The sequence below is a fragment of the Oncorhynchus tshawytscha genome, unplaced genomic scaffold (assembly GCF_018296145.1).
Source record: "Oncorhynchus tshawytscha isolate Ot180627B unplaced genomic scaffold, Otsh_v2.0 Un_scaffold_4_pilon_pilon, whole genome shotgun sequence".
Classification (NCBI taxonomy): Eukaryota; Metazoa; Chordata; class Actinopteri; order Salmoniformes; family Salmonidae; genus Oncorhynchus; species Oncorhynchus tshawytscha.
Window position 1 is genome coordinate 1,530,924 of NW_024609834.1, and position 22,019 is coordinate 1,552,942.

The 22,019-nt window shown below is 41.4% G+C and overlaps 1 protein-coding gene across 4 annotated transcripts in view; it reads right to left on the minus strand.

Annotated features, from left to right (window-relative positions):
- Positions 1–12,764: 12,764 nt before the first annotated feature.
- LOC112263770 (dual specificity protein phosphatase 22-A) overlaps positions 12,765–22,019 on the minus strand; it is a 34,290-nt gene continuing 25,035 nt past the window's right edge. The window contains exons 5-8 of one of the 4 annotated variants that reach the window (XM_024440348.2): positions 21,198–21,272; positions 20,931–21,102; positions 16,041–16,825; positions 12,765–14,119 (exon numbers count right to left, since the gene is read on the minus strand). In XM_024440348.2, the coding sequence (XP_024296116.2) occupies positions 14,047–14,119; positions 16,041–16,825; positions 20,931–21,102; positions 21,198–21,272 (1,105 nt within the window). In that variant the 3' untranslated portion in view covers positions 12,765–14,046. Of the gene's footprint in view, positions 14,120–16,040; positions 16,826–20,930; positions 21,103–21,197; positions 21,273–22,019 lie in introns of those variants that run through there. The other 3 variants (XM_024440349.2, XM_042319643.1, XM_042319644.1) reach the window with 3 other exon arrangements.

Sequence of the window (22,019 nt, forward strand, 5' to 3'; positions counted from 1 at the left end):
CATTTGTATCCAATAAGGTTTGGGAAATACTTATAGACAACCCAATCCGGATGTCTTGTTCTTCGACGCAGTGTCATTTACAAGAAATCATCTGACAGGAGATATCGTAGGGTCTATGCCACAGTTGGCTACAGACGGCGGGTATTGAACAATCCTGGATAATAATTAGTAAAGGACAAAGGGGATTTCACAGCGTCATAAAATACATTTTACTGTAAAGGTTGGCCCAACAGGTATTGTTCCTTCTTGTGCAGGTTCTACTACAGTTTAGGCTACATTCAAACATAATGTAGGCGTCGGCAGGGTAACTTTCAGGTCGGCTATGGTTGACTGATATCTATGCTGAAATAGATGCAATTATAAAGTGTTTATCATGTTACCATGTTAGTTTTTATTTCGTGAGAATAAGAGTGTCCAAAAAAAATACAACGTTTCTAATGCCAACATGCTTATTCAAAGGCCTCATACTGAAAGGACTATACATTGATTGTACAAAACATTTTGAACACCTGCTCTTTCCATGACATTTACTGACCAGGTGAATCTAAGTGAAAGCTATGACCTATTAATGATGTCACCTGTTAAATCCACTTCAATCAGTGTAGATGAAGGGGAGAAGACAGGTTGAAGAAGATTTTTAAGCCTTGAGACAATTGAGATATGGATTGTGTATGTGTGCCATGCAGAGGGTGAATGGGCAAGACACAATATTTAAGTGCCTTTGAATGGGGTATGGTAGTAGCTGCCAGTTACACTGGTTTGAGTGTGTCAAGAACTGCAACACTGATGGGTTTTTCACACTCAACAGTTTCCCGTGTGTATCAAAAATGGTCCACCACGATTCATTTCAATTTTAAAAGCTTCTATGCAAATGTATATAAATCAGAATTAAACAACAGTTGGACTGATACTATAGCCTTCTTAGACTCAACAACTCTGAAGCAAGACAAAAAAGAATCACTAAAAACAGAGATCACCCAAGAAGAAATATTAGATATGGTTAAAGCATTCACATGGAGAAAAACACCAGGAATGGATGGCTTTCCCATAGAATTCTATTCAACGTAACAGGTGTCAGTATTGGTAAACATGAATATAAACTAATCTTATTGGCAGATGATCTCTTGATATGCAGTTGCAGTCGGAAGTTTACATACACTTAGGTTGGAGTCATTAAAACTAGTTTTTCAACTAATTTCTTGTTAACAAACTATTGTTTTGGCCAGTTGGTTAGAACATCTACTTTGTGCATGACACAAGTCATTTTTCTGATAGGCTAATTGACATCGTTTGAGTCAATTGGAGGTGTACCTGTGGATGTTTTTCATGGCCTACCTTCAAACTCGGGTGGCAGGGTAGCCTAGTGGTTAGAGCGTTGGACTAGTAACCGTAACCCCCGAGCTGACAAGGTACAAATCTGTCGTTCTGCCCCTGAACAGGCAGTTAACCCACTGTTCCTAGGCCGTCATTGAAAATAAGAATTTGTTCTTAACTGACTTGCCTAGTTAAATAAAGATAAAATAAATAAAAACTCAGTGCCTCTTTGCTTGACATCATGGGACAATTAAAAGAAATCAGCCAAGACCTCCACAAGTCTGGTTTATCTTTGGGAGCAATTTCCAAACTCCTGAAGGTACCAGGTTCATCTGTACAAACAATATTATGCATGTATAAACACCATGGGACCACGCAGCCGTCATACCGCTCAGGAAGGAGACGCATTCTGTCTCCTCGAGATGAACGTTCTTTGGTGCGAAGAGTGGAAATCTATCCCAGAACAACAGCAAAGGACCTTGTGCAGATACTGGAGGAAACAGGTAGAAAAGTATCTATATTCACAGTAAAACAAGTCCTATATCGACATAACCTGAAAGGCCGCTCAGCAAGGAAGAAGCCACTGCTCCAAAACCGGCATAAGAAAGCCAGACTACGGTTTACAACTGCACATGGGGACAAAGATCATACTTTTTGGAGAAATGTCCTCTGGTCTGGTGAATCAAAAATAGAACTGTTTGCCCATAATGACCATCGTTTTGTTTGGAGGAAAAAAGGGGAGGCTTGCAAGCTGAAGAACACCATCCCAACCGTGAAGCACAGGAATGGCAGCATCATGTTGTGGGGGTGCTTTGCTGTAGGAGGGACTGGTGCACTTCACAAAGTATCATGAGGCAGGAAAATTATGTGGATTTATTGAAGCAACATCTCAAGACATCAGTCAGGAAGTTAAAGCTTGGTCGCAAATGGGTCTTCCAAATGGACAATGACCCCATGCATATTTCCAAAGTTGTGGCAAATGGCTTAAGGACAACAAAGTCAAGGTATTGGAGAGGCCATCACAAAGCCCTGACCTCAATCCTATAGAACATTTGTTGGCAGAACTGAAAAAGAGTGTGCGAGCAAAGAAGCCTACAAACCTGACTCAGTTACACCAGCTCTGTCAGAAGGAATGGGCCAAAATTCACCCAACTTATTGTGGGAAGCTTGTGGAAGGCTACCCGAAATGTTTCACTCAAGTTAAACAATTTTAAGGCAATCCTACCAAATACTAATTGAGTGTATGTAAACTTCTGACCCACTGGGAATGTGATGAAAGAAATAAAAGCTGAAATAAATCATTCTCTCTACTATTATTCTGACATTTCACATTCTTAAAATAAAGTGGTGATCCTAACTGACCTAAAACAGGGAATTTTTACTAGGATTAAATGTCAGGAATTGTGAAAAACTGAGTTTAAATATATTTGGCTAAGGTGTATGTAAAATTCCGACTTCAACTGTACCTGACCAATATTGAAAACTCAATGCCCCCTTTGCTAAAAATATTTACAGAATATTTGAAAATCTCAGGATATAATTTTAACACGGATAAAAACAAAATACTGGAAATAGGATTTTTTTTTTTTTAAATACTCACGATATACAGCAATACTTTAAGTGGACCACAAAAAAATATAAAATACTTAGGATACTTAATAAGTGACAACAAACTACAAATATATACAGATACATTTATTCCATTACTCAACAATATGAAAGCAGATCTAATTCAATTCAATTGTCTTCCCATAAATCTTGCAGGTAGAATAAACCACTTTAGAATGTCATGGCTGACAAAGTTTTTGTATTTATTTAACCGAAGACAGTCTTAGAAAAAGTGTACTTAGTCAAAACAGACTTTTTGGGGGAAAATAAAATGCATAGAATAAAAAGGAAAGGTTTACATCTTCCTAAATCTGAAGTTGGTTTTAACCTTCCAGACTCGGTAATAAGGAAAAATGGGTACATACTGAAGATGCGCATGCTCATCCACAGAATCTTTTCACATGTCTATTTTCAAAGGATAAAGCTAAGAACACTATCACAACATGGAAGAAAATTAAACGTATTCTTGAAGAACCAATATCACTTCTTAAAAACACAACCTTATGGAACAATCCTTGGAGAGCTTTTCAGAATTCACAGATAAATTGGTCAACATGGAAAACGTAAGGCATTGAAACCGGAATTGACTTGGTAACAGGAAATACATTTATTTCCATGACAGAATAAAAAATCCATGCAACTTAAAAGTGAGAGATCACAAAATGTATATTTGAAAACTTTTGGGCATCAGAGCAACCTTGAGGGAATCTTTGAGTCAGATAAAGGATGTTCATATGATCGGGAAGATGTTCATATGATCGGGAAGATATACAAAACCTAGAGAGCAAATCCAACTGACAATCTCTTAGAAAAAAATATAAACTATTGAAACCAAGACTTTAAAAAACTGATGTTGGCATAAAATGGAAGGAAATTTGGAGCATAATGAAATTACAGCTAACAAAAAAGTATGCTTAATCCAGTTTAAGATGATGTATAGAATGTATTATACAAGAGACAAAATTCACAAATTCTACATTACAATGGCAGAATCATGTCTTAAGTGTAAAACTAATAATGACTCAATAATCCATGCTTTGTGGACGGAGCTAGAAAGTTGGGTGTTACAATGTAAACTTAATTTTTATCTGTCTGTCTGTATATTTCAAGACATGGCATAGTGAGATACCTGATCGGTGGGACAATTATCTTCTCATCACTCATCTTGAAAAAACGGATACAGAAAACTTGGAAATCAATCAATCCGCCATCATTAACACAATGGAAAAATGTAATGATATATTATTTAAATATTGAAAGTGCGTGGGTTACGGAGGGGGGAAAATGGTGCAGTTTCAGGCCATGTTGAAAGTGATTCGGGCACTGGAGATGGGGGTGTGTGCTAGTGGGTCTGGCCAGGTGGGATGTAGTTAATGTTTGTATGATGTTGTCATTTATGTGTATGTTTTGTATTGTTTATAAAATCTTACAAAAAAAAGAATGGTCCACCACCCAGAGGACATCCAGCCAACTGTGGGAAGCATTGGAGTCAACATGGGCCAGCATCCCTGAAGAACGCTAACGAAACCTTGTAGTCCATGCCCCGACCAATTGAGGCTGTTCTGAGGGCAAAAGGGGATGCAAGTCAATATTAGGAAGGCGTTCCTAATGTTTTGTGCACTCAGTTTATATGCTAAAAATAGCCTGCCCTACAGCAGATAGCCCATTTCATCTGATTAATATTAAAACGTTATTCTACACAGGAATGGTTCAGTGGTTTCAACAGGTACTGCAGGGTTGAATACTGGTGGAGAGAGTTAACTTGTTGTGCCCAATCCTCAGTATTGTGATCACACAGCCTTAGTATGTATCATTTCGAAACTAAGAAAAGCAGTTGTGGTGGAGTTAAGGTCACATGTCTAGGGTGCGTTTTGAGGATTTGAGCCATGTCGTGGTCTGGCCTCACCTGTACGGAAAGGGGTGGAGTCTGTACGGGGGGGGACTGTTTGGGGAAGCTGGGGGTAGCATGGTCTCTGGGTCAGAGAAGGACTTCTCACTGAGGGGAACAGAACACTAATTGTTACTACTGTGTCCATGCCAGCCTGGGGTGGCACAGCGAAGGCACCCTGTCTCTGACCAACCCTCCATCTCTGGGTCTTTCCCTAACACATACACAAATAATATTTTTTTCAAACCAAGCTGCTTACCTATTGCAGATTCAGTCTTCCCAGCCTGGTGCAGGTCTACAATTTTGTTTCTGGTGTCCTTTGACAGCTCTTTGGTCTTGGCCATAGTGGAGTTTGGAGTGTGACTGTTTGAGGTTGTGGACAGGTGTCTTTTATACTGATAACAAGTTCAAACAGGTGCCATTAATACAGGTAACGAGTGGAGGACAGAGGAGCCTCTTAAAGAAGTTACAGGTCTGTGAGAGCCAGAAATCTTGCAAAGGGCGTCAGTGTCTTAACAGCGCGATTTGCCAAGGCAGGATACTCTGAGCGCAGCCCAATTCAGAAATCTGGCAGTGGCTTCTGATGAAATTCAATTTTCACAGAACCGCTTGTTGCAATTTCAATGACTCTCTCTTGTTCAGATATCGGTAAGTGGACTGGAGGCAGGGCATGAAAGGGATACCGAATCCAGTTGTTTATGTCATCCGTTTCGGGAAAGTAGGTGCGTAATTGCACACCCAACTCACTCAGGTGTTTCCCTATATCACATTTGACATTGTCCGTAAGCTTGAGTTCATTTGCATACAAAAAATTATGCAATGATGGAAAGACCTGTGTGTTGTCTTTGTTAATGTAGATTAGAAGAGCTCCAACATCTTAATTATAGACTCAATTTTGTCCTGCACCTTGAATATAGTTGAGGAGAGTCTCTGTAATCCTAGATTCAGATCATTCAGGCGAGAAAAAACATCACCCAGATAGGCCAGTCGTGTGAGAAGCTCGTCATCATGCAAGCGGTCAGACAAGTGAAAATTATGGTCAGTAAAGAAAACGTTAAGCTCGTCTCAATTTTAAAAAAGTGTCAATACTTTCCCCCTTGACTTCTGTATGTTGTAAAATCGTTACATGGTCGCTACCCATATCAATGCATAGTGCAGAAAATACACAAGAGTTCAGGGGCCTTGCTTTAACCAAGTTAACCATTTTCACTGTAGTGTCAAAAAATTCTTTCAAGCTGTCAGGCATTCCCTTGGCAGCAAGAGCCTCTCGGTGTATGCTGCAGTGTACCCAAGTGGCGTCGGGAGCAATTGTTTGCATGCGCGTTACCACTCCACTATGTCTCCCTGTCATGGCTTTACGCCATCGGTACATATACCAACACATCTTGACCACCAAATCAAATCAAATCAAAATCAAATCAAATTTATTTATATAGCCCTTCGTACATCAGCTGATATCTCAAAGTGCTGTACAGAAACCCAGCCTAAAACCCTAAACAGCAAGCAATGCAGGTGTAGAAGCACCGTGGCTAGGAAAAACTCCCTAGAAAGGGAGTCCATTTGATGTCACAAAGCTGCCCAGTACATAAAAAATATCCTCTCCTGTTGTCCTGGTTTCCAGAAGAGGATGTCTTCATTAATTGACCCCCCCCATAAACGTAATGGACATATACCAGGAGCTGTGCCAGGCCCGCCACGTCTGTTGACTCATCCAGCTGTAATGCATAGAATTCACTTGCTTGTATGCGAAGCAGTAATTGTTTCAAAACATCTCCTGCCATGTCACTGATTTGTGGTGAAACAGTATTGTTTGATGAAGACATTGTATGTATAGTTTTTTTGGCCTTTTCCCCCAGCATTGTCCCAGCCATATCTGCGGCAGCAGGGAGAATGAAGTCCTCCACGATAGTATGGGGCTTGCCTGTCATAGCCACTTGGTAGCTCACCACATAAGACTCTTCTTGCCACTTCTTATTAATGGCATCTGTTGCTTTTATACTGTACATGCCTTACTACTCGAAAGTCGTCTTAATTCTCACTCAAAAAACACCTGTGGCTTTTTTTCCAAATTGGCATGTGTTGTTTCTAAAAGTCTGAAGGTTTCATTGAGTTGTGAGATAGTACTTTTGCACATATAATACACTGTGGCTGAGGAAAGGCACTACTCCCAATATAAGTGAACCCCAAATCAATGTAGTTATCATTTTTGCACCTCTTCGATGGTCCAACATCCCTGTCTGTTGTTCGGTGCTTTCCCGGGTACTGTATCTCATCAGCTACATCAGATTCACAACAGTCAGTGTCCATGCTAGCTGGACTAACAACAAATGTAGAATTACTGATGCCAGCATTGGATGTGCTCGTGGAAGCAGAACAACTTGTGTCGTCGACAGGTGTAGGTGTAGTACTGCTGGTAGTAGCAGTACTACCAGTAGAGCTGGTATGTGTCTCTATGGATGCGGGCCTTACTTTTTTTTTTAACCATTTATCAATTTTCGAGCAAACTGAATGAGCAACAGCTACGTTTGGCTACATACGGACCATTAGTGAAATTCCCACGAGAGAGTAACAGTTATTGTGATTGGATGTTAATTATTTCACTAGGCTATCTGTAATTGCCATTGTGTTGTTATTTTGCTGAACACCAGATGGTTTAATTACATTTTTGGCAGTGAAACGAGGCTACACAGGCGAGAAAAAAACTCACCCGACTGTATAGCCCCATTGGAAAATAGAAATGGACTTGTTTGAAAATGAAAATTGAAAATGACAAACTTTACAGTTAGCACTAAGCATTGGGGCAGGTAGTGTTCTCCTGGCATCCGCCAAACCCAGATTCTTCTGTTGGACTGCCAGATGGTGAAGCGTGATTCGTCACTCCAAAGAATGCGTTTCCACTGCTCCAGAGTCCAATGGCATCGAGCTTTACACCACTCCAGCCGACGCATGGCATTGCGCATGGTGATCTTAGCCTTGTGTGCTGCTGCTCGGCCATGGAAACCTATTTCATGAAGCTCCAGACAAACAGTTATTGTGCTGATGTTGCTTCCAGAGGCAGTTTGGAACTCAGTAGTGAGTGTTACAACAGAGGACAGACGATTTTTATGCGCTATGCGCTTCAGCACTCGGTGGTCCTGTTCTGTGAGCTTGTGTGGTCTACCACTTCGTGGCTGAGCCTTTGCTGTTCCTAGCATTTCCACATCACAATAACAGCTCTTACAGTTGACCGGGGCAGCTCTAGCAGGGCAGAAATTTGACGAACTGACTTGTTGGAAAGGTGGCATCCTATGACAGTGCCACATTGAAAGTCACTGAGCTCTTCAGTAAGACCATTCTACTGCCAATGTTTGTCTATAGAGATTTCATGGCTGTGTGCTCGATTTTATACACCTGCCAGCAACAGATGTGGCTGAAATAGCCGAATCCACTCATTTGAAGGGGCGTCCACATACTTTTATATAGGTTCCATGTGGCTCAGTTGGTAGAACAGGTCGCTTGCAACGCCAGGGTTGGGGTTCGATTCCCACGGGGGACCAGTATGAAAAAAGTGGATAAGAGTGTCTGCTAAATGACTAAAACCTCAAATGTAAAAATATATACAGGAAGTACCAGTATCAGATCAAAGGGTATGAGGTATTTGAGGTAGATATAGAAAGTCTACACTCCCATTCAACATTTTCACCTCATAGCCTGGAATTAAAATGGTATTGATTTACACATCCTAACCCACAACTATGAAGTGAAAAAAATATTCTGGATTTTAAACTGAAATTTAAAAAATGGAATTGAAAAGCTTGGTTGGTTAATAGGATAGCAATCTTGAATTACCTCAGGTGTAACCAATCACCTTCAAAATCACACACTAAGTTTATTGGCCTCCGTGTTAAATTGTAGTGATTCACATGATTTCAGGACATATTCAGCAGTTCAAATCAAATTTTATATGTCACATGCGCAGAACACAACAGTGAAATGCTTACTTACAAGCCCTTAACCAACAAGTAAAAATAAAAGTAACAAATAATTAAAGAGCAACAGTAAAATAACAATAGCGAGGCTATATACAGGGGGTACCGCTACTGAGTCAATGTGCAGGGGCACCGGTTACTTGAGATAATTGAGGTAATATGTACATGTAGTTAGAGTTATTAAAGTGACTATGCAAAGATAATAACAGAGAGCAGCAGTAGCGTAAAAGGAGAGGGGGGGAGGGGCAATGCAAATAGTCTGGGTAGCCATTTGATTAGATGTTCAGGAGTCTTATGGCTTGGGGGTAGAAGCTGTTTAGAAGCCTCTTGGACCAAGACTTGGCGCTCCCGTACCCCTTGCAGTGTGGTAGTAGAGAGAACAGTCTATGACTAGGTTGGCTGGAGTCTTTGACAATTTTTAGGGCCTTCCTCTGACACACCTAGTATAGAGGTCCTGGATGGCAGAAAGCTTGGCCACAGTGATGTACTGGGCCGTACACACTACCCTCTGTAGTGCCTTGCGGTCGGAGGCCGAGCAGTTACCATACCAAGCTGTGATGCAACCCGTCACGATGCTCTCGATGGTGAAGCTGTAGATCCGTTTGAGGATCTGAGGACCCATGCCAAATCTTTTCAGTCTCCTGAGGAGGAATAGGTTTTGTTGTGCCCTCTTCATGATTGTCTTGTGCTTGGACCATGTTAGTTTGTTGGTGATGTGGACACCAAGGAACTTGAAGCTCTCAACCTGCTCCACTACAGCCCCGTCGATGAGAATGGGGGCATGCAACCGGGGGCAAACTACCTGCCCTCCAGGACACCTACACCACCCGATGTCACAGGAAGGCCAAAAAGATCAAGAAGGACAACAACCACCCGAGCCACTGCCTGTTCACCCCGCTATCATCCAGAAGGCGAGGTCAGTACAGGTGCATCAAAGCTGGGACCGAGAGACTGAAACACAGCTTCTATCCCAAGGCCATCAGACTGTTAAACAGCCATCACTAACATTGAGTGGCTGCTGCCAACATACGGACTCAAATCTCTAGCCACTTTAATAACTAAAAATTGGATGTAATAAATGTATCACTAGTCACTTTAAACAATGGCACTTTATATCACATTTACATACTCTACATTACTCATCTCATACAGTGGGGAGAACAAGTATTTGATACACTGCTGATTTTGCAGGTTTTCCTACTTACAAAGCATGTAGAGGTCTGTTATTTTTATCATATGTACACTTCAACTGTGAGAGACGGAATCTAAAACAAAAATCCAGAAAATCACATTGTATGATTTTTAAGTAATTAATTATTAATTAACAACACAGAGTTACACATGGAGTAAAACAAACATACAGTCAGTAATACAGTAGAAAAATAAGTCTATATACAATGTGAGCAAATGAGGTTGGATAAGGAAGGTAAAGGAAAAAAAGACCATGGTGGCAAAGTAAATACAATATAGCAAGTAAAATAAAAAAATAAAAATTGAACACTGGAATGGTAGATTTGCAGTGGAAGAATGTACAAAGTAGAGAGAAATAATGAGGGTGCAAAGGAGCAAAATAAATAAATAAATACAGTAGGGGGAGAGGTAGTTGTTTGGGCTAAATTATAGATGGGATATGTACAGGTGCAGTAATCTGTGAGCTGCTCTGACAGCAGGTGCATAAAAGCTAGTGAGGGAGATATGTGTTTCCAGTTTCAGAGATTTGATATCCAAGACTGGTCAAAGTGTGCATGTGGCAACAATATCCCAAGCACTCCACAAATCTGGCATGTGTGGTAGGGTGGCAAGAAGGAAGCCATTACCCAAGAAAGCCCACCTTGAATCCCATTTGAAGTATATAAAAAAAAACACTTGGGAGATTCTGTAACCGTGTGGCCAAAATGTTTGTGGTCTGACAAAACTAAAATGAAACTATTTGGCCTAAATGTAAAGCGTTACGTTTGGCGCAAACCCAACACATCAGCCAAAGTACACTATCCCTAATGTGAAGCATGGTGGTGGCAGCATCATGTTATGGGGATGTTTATCGTCAGGGACTGATCAGGATAGAAGGTAAAATTAACAGAGCAATGTACAGAAAAGGTGTGATCAATGAAGACATCCACTACAACCATTCATGCAACAACAAAAAATAGAATTACAATATAGGTGTACTGTCTGTAATAAAATTAAATGAAACAAATTAAATCAATGCTAATATAACATGACGTTTAGCACGCATTAATTTGCATCAAGCCTGTCTTGAGTGTTTGGCCATAAATTCCCATCCACGTCACAGTGAATGTCCCCATTGTTCATGCACCACGGGAAAAATCTTTTCGCATGGCGAATCCAAGATTGACATTTGGTCTGCATTGATGTCATAACATGCCTCATCCATGGCCAGGAGGGTGTCACGCTCATGGGGATGTGATAAAGGAATGTATATGTTTAAAGTAATGACTAAAGAATTCCATCCTGAAACATATAATACTATAATTCTAATAATGTATGTGTGTGTGTGTGTAAGAGGGAGAAAACAGAGGCTGGTAGAATACACATGATAACTCTGAAAAAGCTGACAACAGGAGGGCCTGTTGTTTATCACTTCCAAGGTGTCTTTAATCTAGGGAGGAGAGAACGTCGAGAAACTGCCAAGGCTGGTAGAAAAGTGATAAACCTGTGTGTGTGTGTGTGCGTAGAGGGGGTTATAAAGACTGTTCAAATTCTGATTGACTTTAGAGGTCTCATGAATAAACTACAACGAACCTTTTGCAGAACGCCTAATTCTTATTAATCCTAGCTTTACAACCTAGGGGAAATTGGTCAAAGCTATAGTGATTATTATCATCATCGGGATTGAAAATTCTCGTGACATGTCATCGTTTTCCTCAATGGCTTGCTTTATTTCAGACAGTCGTATGTCATTCCTGGCCCTCACCATTTCCACCACTGCCCACTCCTGCTGATCGGTCAGCACACAGCCACCACCATGGGGTCTTCTGTCAAGTCTGACTGTAGAACAGAGTACACTGTCAATAGATCATACTGTAAGAATACTGTAACATTTTATGTGAATTTACATGCATTACAAGGCCATTTACTGTACATGTAATGACAAAGCATAGTTCATATCCTGTAGACTTACCGCTTTTCTTGGCGAAATGTTCTCATTATCAAATTGACAGTTGATCTTTTCAGATTGGGGTGAACTAATTTGGCAGCCTCTGCCATGGTAAGACCTCTGTTTGCCACATGGTCAATGATGATGGCCCGGGCTTCATTAGACAACAGTTCTCTGACGGGGCCCATGCCCAGGTCTTTGACCTCTTAATGTTTTAAAAAACAGCCTTTTTGAGGATATGTTTTGAGTTGTGAAATTTTATCACATACTTGCGAAACTAGTACCAAAGCGATTAAAAATCAGCGTTTCCCAAACAGCTCTAAAGCACTGACACAACCAAGTGTGAAAAAAGTTCAAGGGGGTGTAGACTTTCAATAGGCACTGTACATGAAGGCAGGGTAAAGTGACTCGTCATCAGCATAGATAATAAGAACATAAACAACATAGTAGCAGCAGCATATGATGTGTAGAAGTGTATGCGTGTGTGTGTGCGCGCGTGTGAGGGTTTTGTGTGAGAGTGACAGTGTAGTGTGTGTGTATATATAGTGTGTATATATAGTCTTGTGAGTGTGCATAGAGTCAGGGTCAGTGTGGATAGTTAATTAGTGGTTACCTGGATTATGAAGTAGTCTTGTGGCTATTTAGCAGTATTATGGCATGGGGATAGAAGCTGTTGCAGAGCCCCTTGGTCCAAGAGCTGATGCTCCAGTACCATATACTTTCAAGCACAAGCTCTCTATCTCTCGCACACACACATGTACGTGTCGACACACACACACACATTAGTTTAGTTATGATTTGATAATACTTCGGTTTGTAGCCAGCCTTATAAAATTGCTGTAAGGTTGTTTCAGTCTCAATATGCTGCTTTGGCTTCATAATAGTATTTATTAGCATATATTTTTTGGCAAACAATGAAAGTGTACATTTGAATATTAATAAAGCAGATACATACACTATGATACAACAGAATTTGTACCACTAAACATTTAACAAAGATCTTAAAAATAAAATTATATTTATAACTTACGATAAATTGATAAGCAAATTTCCAAATAAGATTTACGGTAGATTTTAGGAAGACCCCATATTATGACTTTGGGCTGTGATGATCCTTCATTTTACTAGCTGGAACGAGGCATTCATTTTCTATGGTAAAGCTGCTGTTATTTAAAAAGCTTTATCACATGCAGCTATACAGTAGCTGGATCAGTTTAAATTAGGGCGGAGAGCATCTTATGTTCACTCATATGTCCATTAAACCCTCAACACCAATCAGATCTTCCATCTAACCAGCAGACTGCATTTAACATGATGTAATCATGGTACCATGTAATAACATATTGATAAACATATTAATAATAATTTATTATAATGTAATGTTAGGTGTAGGACTTTTTCCTGATCATGTGACCTAACCAGGTCCTAGTTGTAGGTCTTAGGCAGATGATTACGAAAAAAAACTGCTAGTCCTACAATTCCTTATCTGTTTGGCCTTAAAAGTTGATCCGTTGGGTTTAGAGATGAGTTGAGGCGAGGTTATAGGACAGGTGAAGCCTCATGGTAGTATGTGGCTGTAAGGTCAAGGTGTTGAGGTGTGGAGGTGTTTGGACTAAGGCTTCAGTGAGCATCAGAGCTCCTGATCAGGCTGCACTAAGGTCAGTTCAGTGGTGAAGGTGACAAGGGATATGGGAGGTAGTGCAGTGGTGAGAGAGTCAGTTAGCCAATGCCCCCAAAATACCCCTATGCACTTGGGACCTGTAAGTAGTAAATAGTTACAGGCAATAGGGTGACAATTCCACCTAGTCTATCAGAGGGCAGGGTGGAGCTATTCCCATATTGCTTATGACTAGGGTCTGGAGAATGTCTTGATCAAGAGAAACCCCTGGCCCTACTTACACCCATCCGATCCTTTCAGATCTAAGTGCCTAGGGGTGATTTTGGGACTGGGCCATTGTGTCACTCTCCAGGCAGGCCTGAGCTGGAGGTTGGTGGGACCAGGGAGACTCGAGGCCCCTTGGCTCATCTGTTGCCCCCAGAGCCATTGTAGGCATTGTAGGGTAGAGGGTAGACACTGGAGGCCTGGTTCATCCAGCCCTGGTCCCCTCCTCTCCTCTGGTTCTCCTGCTGCTGCTGCTCTATGTACTGGTTCAGCAGCGCTCCCACCTGCTCCTGGTCCTTGAAGGGACTGTGGCAGAAACTGGCCCGCAGCCACGCCCGGTACTGGAGAGAAGACAGACAGAAAAGACCATGTTTGATGGTTCAGCACAATTAGTGTTCTATGGTCCTCCATGTCAGAGCAGAGTGTTCTGGTGTCAGAGCAGAGTGTTCTGGTGTCAGAGCAGAGTGTTCTGGAGTCAGAGCAGAGTGTTCTGGAGTCAGAGCAGAGTGTTCTGGAGTCAGAGCAGAGTGTTCTGGAGTCAGAGCAGAGTGTTCTGGAGTCAGAGCAGAGTGTTCTGGAGTCAGAGCAGAGTGTTCTGGAGTCAGAGCAGAGTGTTCTGGTATCAGAGGAGATTTTCTATTGTGGTGTAGTTTACCACACTTTCTCTTGGTTTATTTTCCTTCCTAGTAGATGGTGATAGATGTAGATAGTGGAAGCTACAATCTAAGCAATCTATCTCTAGATCAATCTCTGTGTGTGGTTGGCAAACGGACGGCAGACATTCCTGAAAATGAGGGACTTTCCTCGGCAGCTCAGAGAGCCATAAGAGGTCCAACAGCTATGACCCCAACCCACTCACTCTGGCTTTAACAACATTGCTTCTGGGCTTGATCCCAACTTGAGTTCTGTGCACGGAAATCATGATTTGATGCCATTGCATGTGTAACTTGTGAAAATTCAAGTTACACATGCTGATCTCAAGATGAGATGTGACCTTCTATGAGGAATGTAAGTATCATATCCTTACATAGACAACGTCCTCTAAAATGGCCCAGTGTCTGTGTTTTCTGGGTTTAACGGTACACAGGGATTAGTCCTGGTGAGAGGGCCTCGAGGAGGCAGCATGGGTTGGGTGGGAAACCCCTGGCAGAAGTCCCAGGTCTTTAGCCCAGCGGTCAGTGGGCCCACATAGGGACCAGTGAGAGCTGAGGAAGGGGTGGGGAAAGCTAGCTCTGAATCAGAGCTTTACCAGAAACCTGCCTCCACTTCTGTCACTTCTCCTCTGACATTTCTGCTTACACAGTAGCTACAGGGCTCTCAAGCAAAAACAGATCTAGGACCAGCTTAGATTGTAGTGACTGTACAGGTGATGTCTCCCAATTCCATTGAAGCTTGTAGAAAAGTACACTTTACAAAAAAGGACTTAGGAAAATTGCAATTGGTTCAGAACCAGCACGGCTGGCCCTTGTATGTACACAGAGAAGTAATATTAATAATATGCATGTCAAAACACAACTTATGGAACAGCGGGGACTGTGAAGCAACACAAACATAGGCACAGACACATGCATACACACACACACAATAGCATATGCACTATATACACACATGGATTTTGTACTGTATATACGTGGTAGTGGTGGAGTAGGGACCTGATGGCACACAGTCTGTGAATGTATTGTAAAGTTTTTATAATTGTATAAACTGCCTTAATTTAGCTGGACCCCAGGAAGAGTAGTTGCTGCCAAGGCAGCAGCTAATGGGGATCCATAATAAATCCAAATACACCAGAAATTGTATTTGACCGATATTGTTTTTTATTTCTTCTATGTCTATGTCAGTCCTGGTGATTCTGTAAGTGTGACACACCATACGTTAATTGAACATTACCCAGCCCTCCTTTTACCACAGTGGAACCACAGTGGAACCACAGCCTGTGGGACATGCTCCATCTTGCCCTTACAATACAGCTCTAACCATTTAGATCAACAAGTCCAACAGATCATCTAGATTGGTGGTTTCTGGAGGGAATCCAGAAAATAACCATCTAATAATTTGTTGTGTAACACCATATATATTGCGAAATAGGATGAACTGAATGTGTCTCTGAAAGAAATATATGGAATTACGTTCCATTTCAGTAACACGATATGAATACAAAGAGGGAACTGTAGATTATAAGGAGACAAATAAAATGTTCACACTAGTGTGAGCCTAATGAACCTAAACATTCAGTTTCTTTTTGCTTCAGTGGTCACATACCTTTTGGCACCTGTGTGTTCACTAATCAAGGTTATGCAGCTTAGATGTGTTCCACACCGCTGGGCTTCTGGTAGACAGGTGTTGAACAGCACATCATGGGCTTCTGGTAGACAGGTGTTGAACAGCTCATCATGGGCTTCTGGTAGACAGGTGTTGAACAGCACATCATGGGCTTCTGGTAGACAGGTGTTGAACAGCACATCATGGGCTTCTGGTAGACAGGTGTTGAACAGCTCATCGTGGGCTTCTGGTAGACAGGTGTTGAACAGCACATCATAGGCTTCTGGTAGACAGGTGTTGAACAGCTCATCGTGGGCTTCTGGTAGACAGGTGTTGAACAGCTCATCGTGGGCTTCTGGTAGACAGGTGTTGAACAGCTCATCGTGGGCTTCTGGTAGACAGGTGTTGAACAGCTCATCGTGGGCTTCTGGTAGACAGGTGTTGAACAGCTCATCATGGGCTTCTGGTAGACAGGTGTTGAACATCTCATCGTGGGCTTCTGGTAGACAGGTGTTGAACAGCTCATCATGGGCTTCTGGTAGACAGGTTTTGAACAGCTCATTATGGGCTTCTGGTAGACAGGTGTTGAACAGCTCATCATGGGCTTCTGGTAGACAGGTGTTGAACATCACATCGTGGGCTTCTGGTAGACAGGTGTTGAACAGCTCATCGTGGGCTTCTGGTAGACAGGTGTTGAACAGCTCATCATGGGCTTCTGGTAGACAGGTGTTGAACAGCACATCATGGGCTTCTGGTAGACAGGTGTTGGATGGAGTGGTGGGTGGCTACTAGTATCAATGCATAGCCACCAATGTGATAGTTCAACAAAAGATTGTAATGCGTATTTATTTAGTGATTTTCTTATAAATAACCTATACACTACTGTAATAAATTATAGGTAAACAAACTAGTGGTACATTATTTACGTTAGATGGGTAATCATGATATACAGTATAATTTTAACGTTATATCAAAAGTGTTAATAGTGTTAACTCCTGTCATAAAAATTGTTTTTTTATTATTATTATTTTTATTTTTTTTACCTTTATTTAACCAGGCAAGTCAGTTAAGAACACATTCTTATTTTCAATGATGGCCTGGGAACAGTGGGTTAACTGCCTGTTCAGGGGCAGAACGACAGACCTTGTCAGCTCGGGGGTTTGAACTCGCAACCTTCCGGTTACTAGTCCAACGCTCTAACCACTAGGCTACGCTGCCGCCCCAGGAGTTCCAGATAAACCAAGACAGTTCCCATGTCTGGTAAAGGAGAAGAGTTGTGTTCAGGTGTGTCACTGAAGTATGTTTCCTCCCACACAACCGTCAGGTGTCACAGCGACTCCCACACATCACCTCCATCCATAACCAGCCATACAATATACTCAAACCTCTTTAAAAGAACATGCACTGTGTTACAAAAATGCACACCAAGGAAGGTACAATGAACAGTTAGACTACACACGATAAGGACAGACGGGAGACTTGAGTCCCAAACCCAGCTTTGAGTCAGACTCTCCAGCATTCCTTTACCAGTTTTCACTTCCGGATCATCAATTCATGAGAAAGGGATTACTCAAAATTGGAACAAATATCAATTTCAGTTTTGTTTGCTTGAAAATGTCTCTCAGCTTTGAATCCATTCAAAGTAAGTCAAAGTCAAAATTGAGAAACAATGACCTGGACACGTCCCCTAAGACACTATCACACTTACTGAACCTTACACTCAACAAAACACCCACGTGATAATGCATTTATAATCATTTTTATCAACAGACATGCCGTAGTTGTATCAGTGTTTTTGGCAAAGTGTTGTGAAATGAAAAAAATATAAAATCGATCAACCCTATATACAATACAACACTAGATAAAACTATTGGTATGACAAGAGCAAATTCTCTAAGACACAGTCGTGGGAAAAGCATGAAGAAAGGCATCCCATTTCCCCTTTGATCCTCAAAATCACTGCCAACTCAACCAAACAATAAGAAAACAACCTTTTTTTTCTTCTGTGAAGACATTTTGCAAGCCTCTGACAGTAATTACAGTCACGTGATGGCTAGTACCAGGCTAATGCAATTTCAGCAAGCCCCTCCAGTTCCCCTTCTGTATACAACACACACGTACTGAGTACCACTGGCTGGGTGCATGTCATCAGCTAGAGAAACAAAGCCCTTCTCAGCAACCTCCATACACAGCTCTCTTTGCAGCATGTTCTAGAAACGTGTGTGTGTGTGTGTCTGTGCGTGTACATGTCACACATCATTTCACAGGTTTGAAGTCTGATGTGTGTGGAAATAGCTGCCCCACAACAGGAAAGTCATTTTCTCACCACCCCACACATACTTGTGTGAATAATATGCAGATGGGGATGACTGACAACACAGATACTCACTTTGAATTAAATAACATGTATTTCTGGTGGACCAGACACAAATCACATAGTAGTAGTTCACACAGGATCTAATAGTCTTCCATTGGCCTCAATACATCGAGGTTAGTTGTCTTCTGTTTGCCTAGATACATTGAGGGTTCATAACCCACCTCAGGCACAACAGCAAGTCCAGACAAGCCATCATTCATCACAGAGATCATCTCCCAGTATGATGAGTTTAGGAAGATCCCTGGTAGGTCATATAAAGTTGAGACAGGCAACCAGGAAGGATGGGCTCCAGGTTTACTGTCAGAGACCCACCTCCATCTACAGAAGTGAAAGTAAACCAAAAGTATGAACCTGACAGGGCAGGAGTGGCCTTGTAAAAAAACAGCTGCATCATTAACTGATAGCAGCTGAATGATGACACATTCCTGTGACTCTGTACTATGAGTGGGAGTAAGCTAACAGTTTGGCTTCCGAGTGGGTGTTAGAGAAAAGGTGGGCCTTAACCGGCATTCTTCTTACTCATTGAAATTGTTTACCGTTGATAGGCCTGAACTATGCAAGTCTAAATATTACGCCTGAGCTGTGTTACAGGCTGTTTTTCTGCCCACTTTGAATTGTGGGAAGCTGTAGAATAATAATAATAATAATTTGGGGTTGCTTATATTTGTCCTGTTATTTGTTGCATATCCCAACTCCTCCTGAGACACCCGCAGGGAGTGGGGTCACATCCAGGGTCACCATTGTACAGCACCACTGGAGCATTGTTTATTTATTTTACCTTTATTTAACTAGGCAAGTCAGTTAAGAACAAATTCTTATTTTCAATGACGGACCTAGGAACAGTGGGTTAACTGCCTGTTCAGGGGCAGAACGACAGATTTGTACCTTGTCAGCTCGGGGGTTTGAACTTGCAACCTTCCGGTTACTAGTCCAACGCTCTAACCACTAGCCTACCCTGCCGCCCCATTAAGGGTTAAGTGCCTTGCTCAAGGGCACAGTGAGTATATTTTTGTTGTTAGGGGACATCATTATGTTATCTATACAGGGTGTGTGTATGTATATTGTGTTTCAATTAGAGGTCGACCGATTATGATTTTTCAACGCCGATATTGATTATTGGAGGACCAAAAAAGCTGATACCGATTAATCGGACAATTTTTAAAATTTATTTGTAATAATGACAATTACAACAATACTGAATTAACACTTATTTTAACTTAATATAATACATCAATAAAATCAATTTAGACTCAAGTAAATTATGAAACATGTTCAATTTGGTTTAAATAATGCAAAAACAAAGTGTTGGAGAAGAAAGTAAAAGTGCAATATGTGCTATGTAAGAAAGCTAACGTTTCAGTTCCTTGCTCAGAACATGAGAACATATGGTGGTTCCTTATAACATGAGTCTTCAATATTCCCAGGTAAGAAGTTATAGTTTTTTTTTTTAGTTATAGTTATTATAGGAATTATAGGACTATTTCTCTCTATTCCATTTGTATTTCATATACCTTTGACTATTGGATGTTCTAATAGGTACTTTAGTATTGCCAGCCTAATCTCAGGAGTTGATAGGCTTGAAGTCATAAACAGCACTGTGCATCCCAGCATTGCTAAGAGCTGCTGTTTGAATGAATGCTTACGAGCCTGCTGCTGCCTACCACTGCTCAGTCACTGCTCTATCAAATCATATACTTAATTATAATATAATAAACACAAAAATACGAGCCTTTGGTCATTAATATGGGCAAATCCGGAAACTATAATTTCGAAAACAAAACGTTTATTCTTTCAGTGAAATACAGAACCGTTCTGCTAACTAGCTAGCCATTTCACTTCGGTTACACCAGCCTCATCTCGGGAGTTGATAGGCTTGAAGTCATAAACAGCGCAATGCTTGACGCACAACAAAGAGCTGCTGGCAAAATGCACGAAAGTGCTGTTTGAAAGAATGTTTACGCGCCTGCTTCTGCCTACCACTGCTCAGTCAGATACTTGTATGCTTGTATGCTCAGTCAGATTATATGCAACGCAGGACACACTAGATAATATCTAGTAATATCATCAACCATGTGTAGTTAACCTATCACTAGGATTATGATTGATTGATTAATTAATGCTAGCTAGCAATTTACCTTGGCTTACTGCATTCGCGTAACAGGCAGTCTCCTTGTGGAGTGCAACGAGAGAGAGGCAGGTCGTTATCGCGTTGGACTAGTTAACTGTAAGGTTGCAAGATTGGATCCCCCGAGCTGACAAGGTGAAAATCTGTCGTTCTGCCCCTGAACAAGGCAGTTAACCCACCGTTCCTAGGCCGTCATTGAAAATAAGAATGTGTTCCTAACTGACTTGCCTAGTAAAATAAAAGGTAGAAAAAAAAGAAAAAAAGAACAAATTGGCAAATCGACACCCAAAAATACAGATTTCCGATTAAGAAAACTTGAAATCGGCCCTAATTAATCGGCCATTCCGATTAATCGGTTGACCTCTAGTTTCAATGTGTGTGTACCTACCTCTGTGACTTGGTTCATCTGGTACTCCTGTAGTTGCTGTTGGAAGCCATAGTTCGGGCCTACGAAGGAACGCACGGCCTTGACAGCCGACAGACACTCCTCCCAGCTGTAGGTGGTGACGGTCATCAGGTAGGCCACCACCATGGTAGTACTACGGGACACACCGGCCAGGCTGCATTATGGGACAGGGACATGGAGAGCATAGTCATGAGGGGTCAGGTACGGTCAACAGAAAGTTAGTGGTTTATGGTTAGGTGGTGTACGTACCAGTGCACCAGACAGGCCCCTCCATTTAGACGACATTCATGGATGAACCTGATGCTCTCTTTGAAATGCTGTGAACTGCAAAGACAAAACCACATGGCCTTATAGGTACAAGTACAGAATAAACAGTGTAGTCTAAAAAGTGTATCACTGATCATATCAGGATGTGGATTGTCTTGTCATAGGTGAGACTAGGGCTGTTAAGATGACCAGATTTCCGCCACACTGGTGGTCATGAGTCATGACCATTTAGTCACAGTAATTAGGCTTCTCCAAGCTCTGATGCTGCCAATGGTCATTAGTAGCCTACCTAACTTGCTAACTGCCTGGAACTCAGCACTCTATTGTCCCTCTAATCACTCTGACATCAATGCAAATGTAAAACATCTAAATCAAACACTTAATGAGAGCCCATGAGCTCATGTTGTGCAACATTTCTATAGGCTATGCAATTGCATGAGAAAACAGAGTGATGGCCTCTATTAGAAAGAGGATCACATCAGCTTTCTATAGGCTAGGCTAACTATCTTTATTTCTCAACTTTCCTAATACTAAGCAAATTGATTAAATTTACAACAGGAGTGTAGCCTACCTGGCTGGCATGGAAATAAACCACGGGTAAAAGCATCCTCCATTCACTATAAGTGCATAGATGACATGTATTTTTTCCCCCTGACCCTGTTTCGAGACAGGGGTATGATAAATCAAAATTTCCCACATATATTATTTAGTATATGTAAAGATAAGATTAAATCAAGAATAGTCTGATGGGTGACAATATTAGCTTATTACTTGTGAATGATGCCCAGATTAAGGCAAGAAACA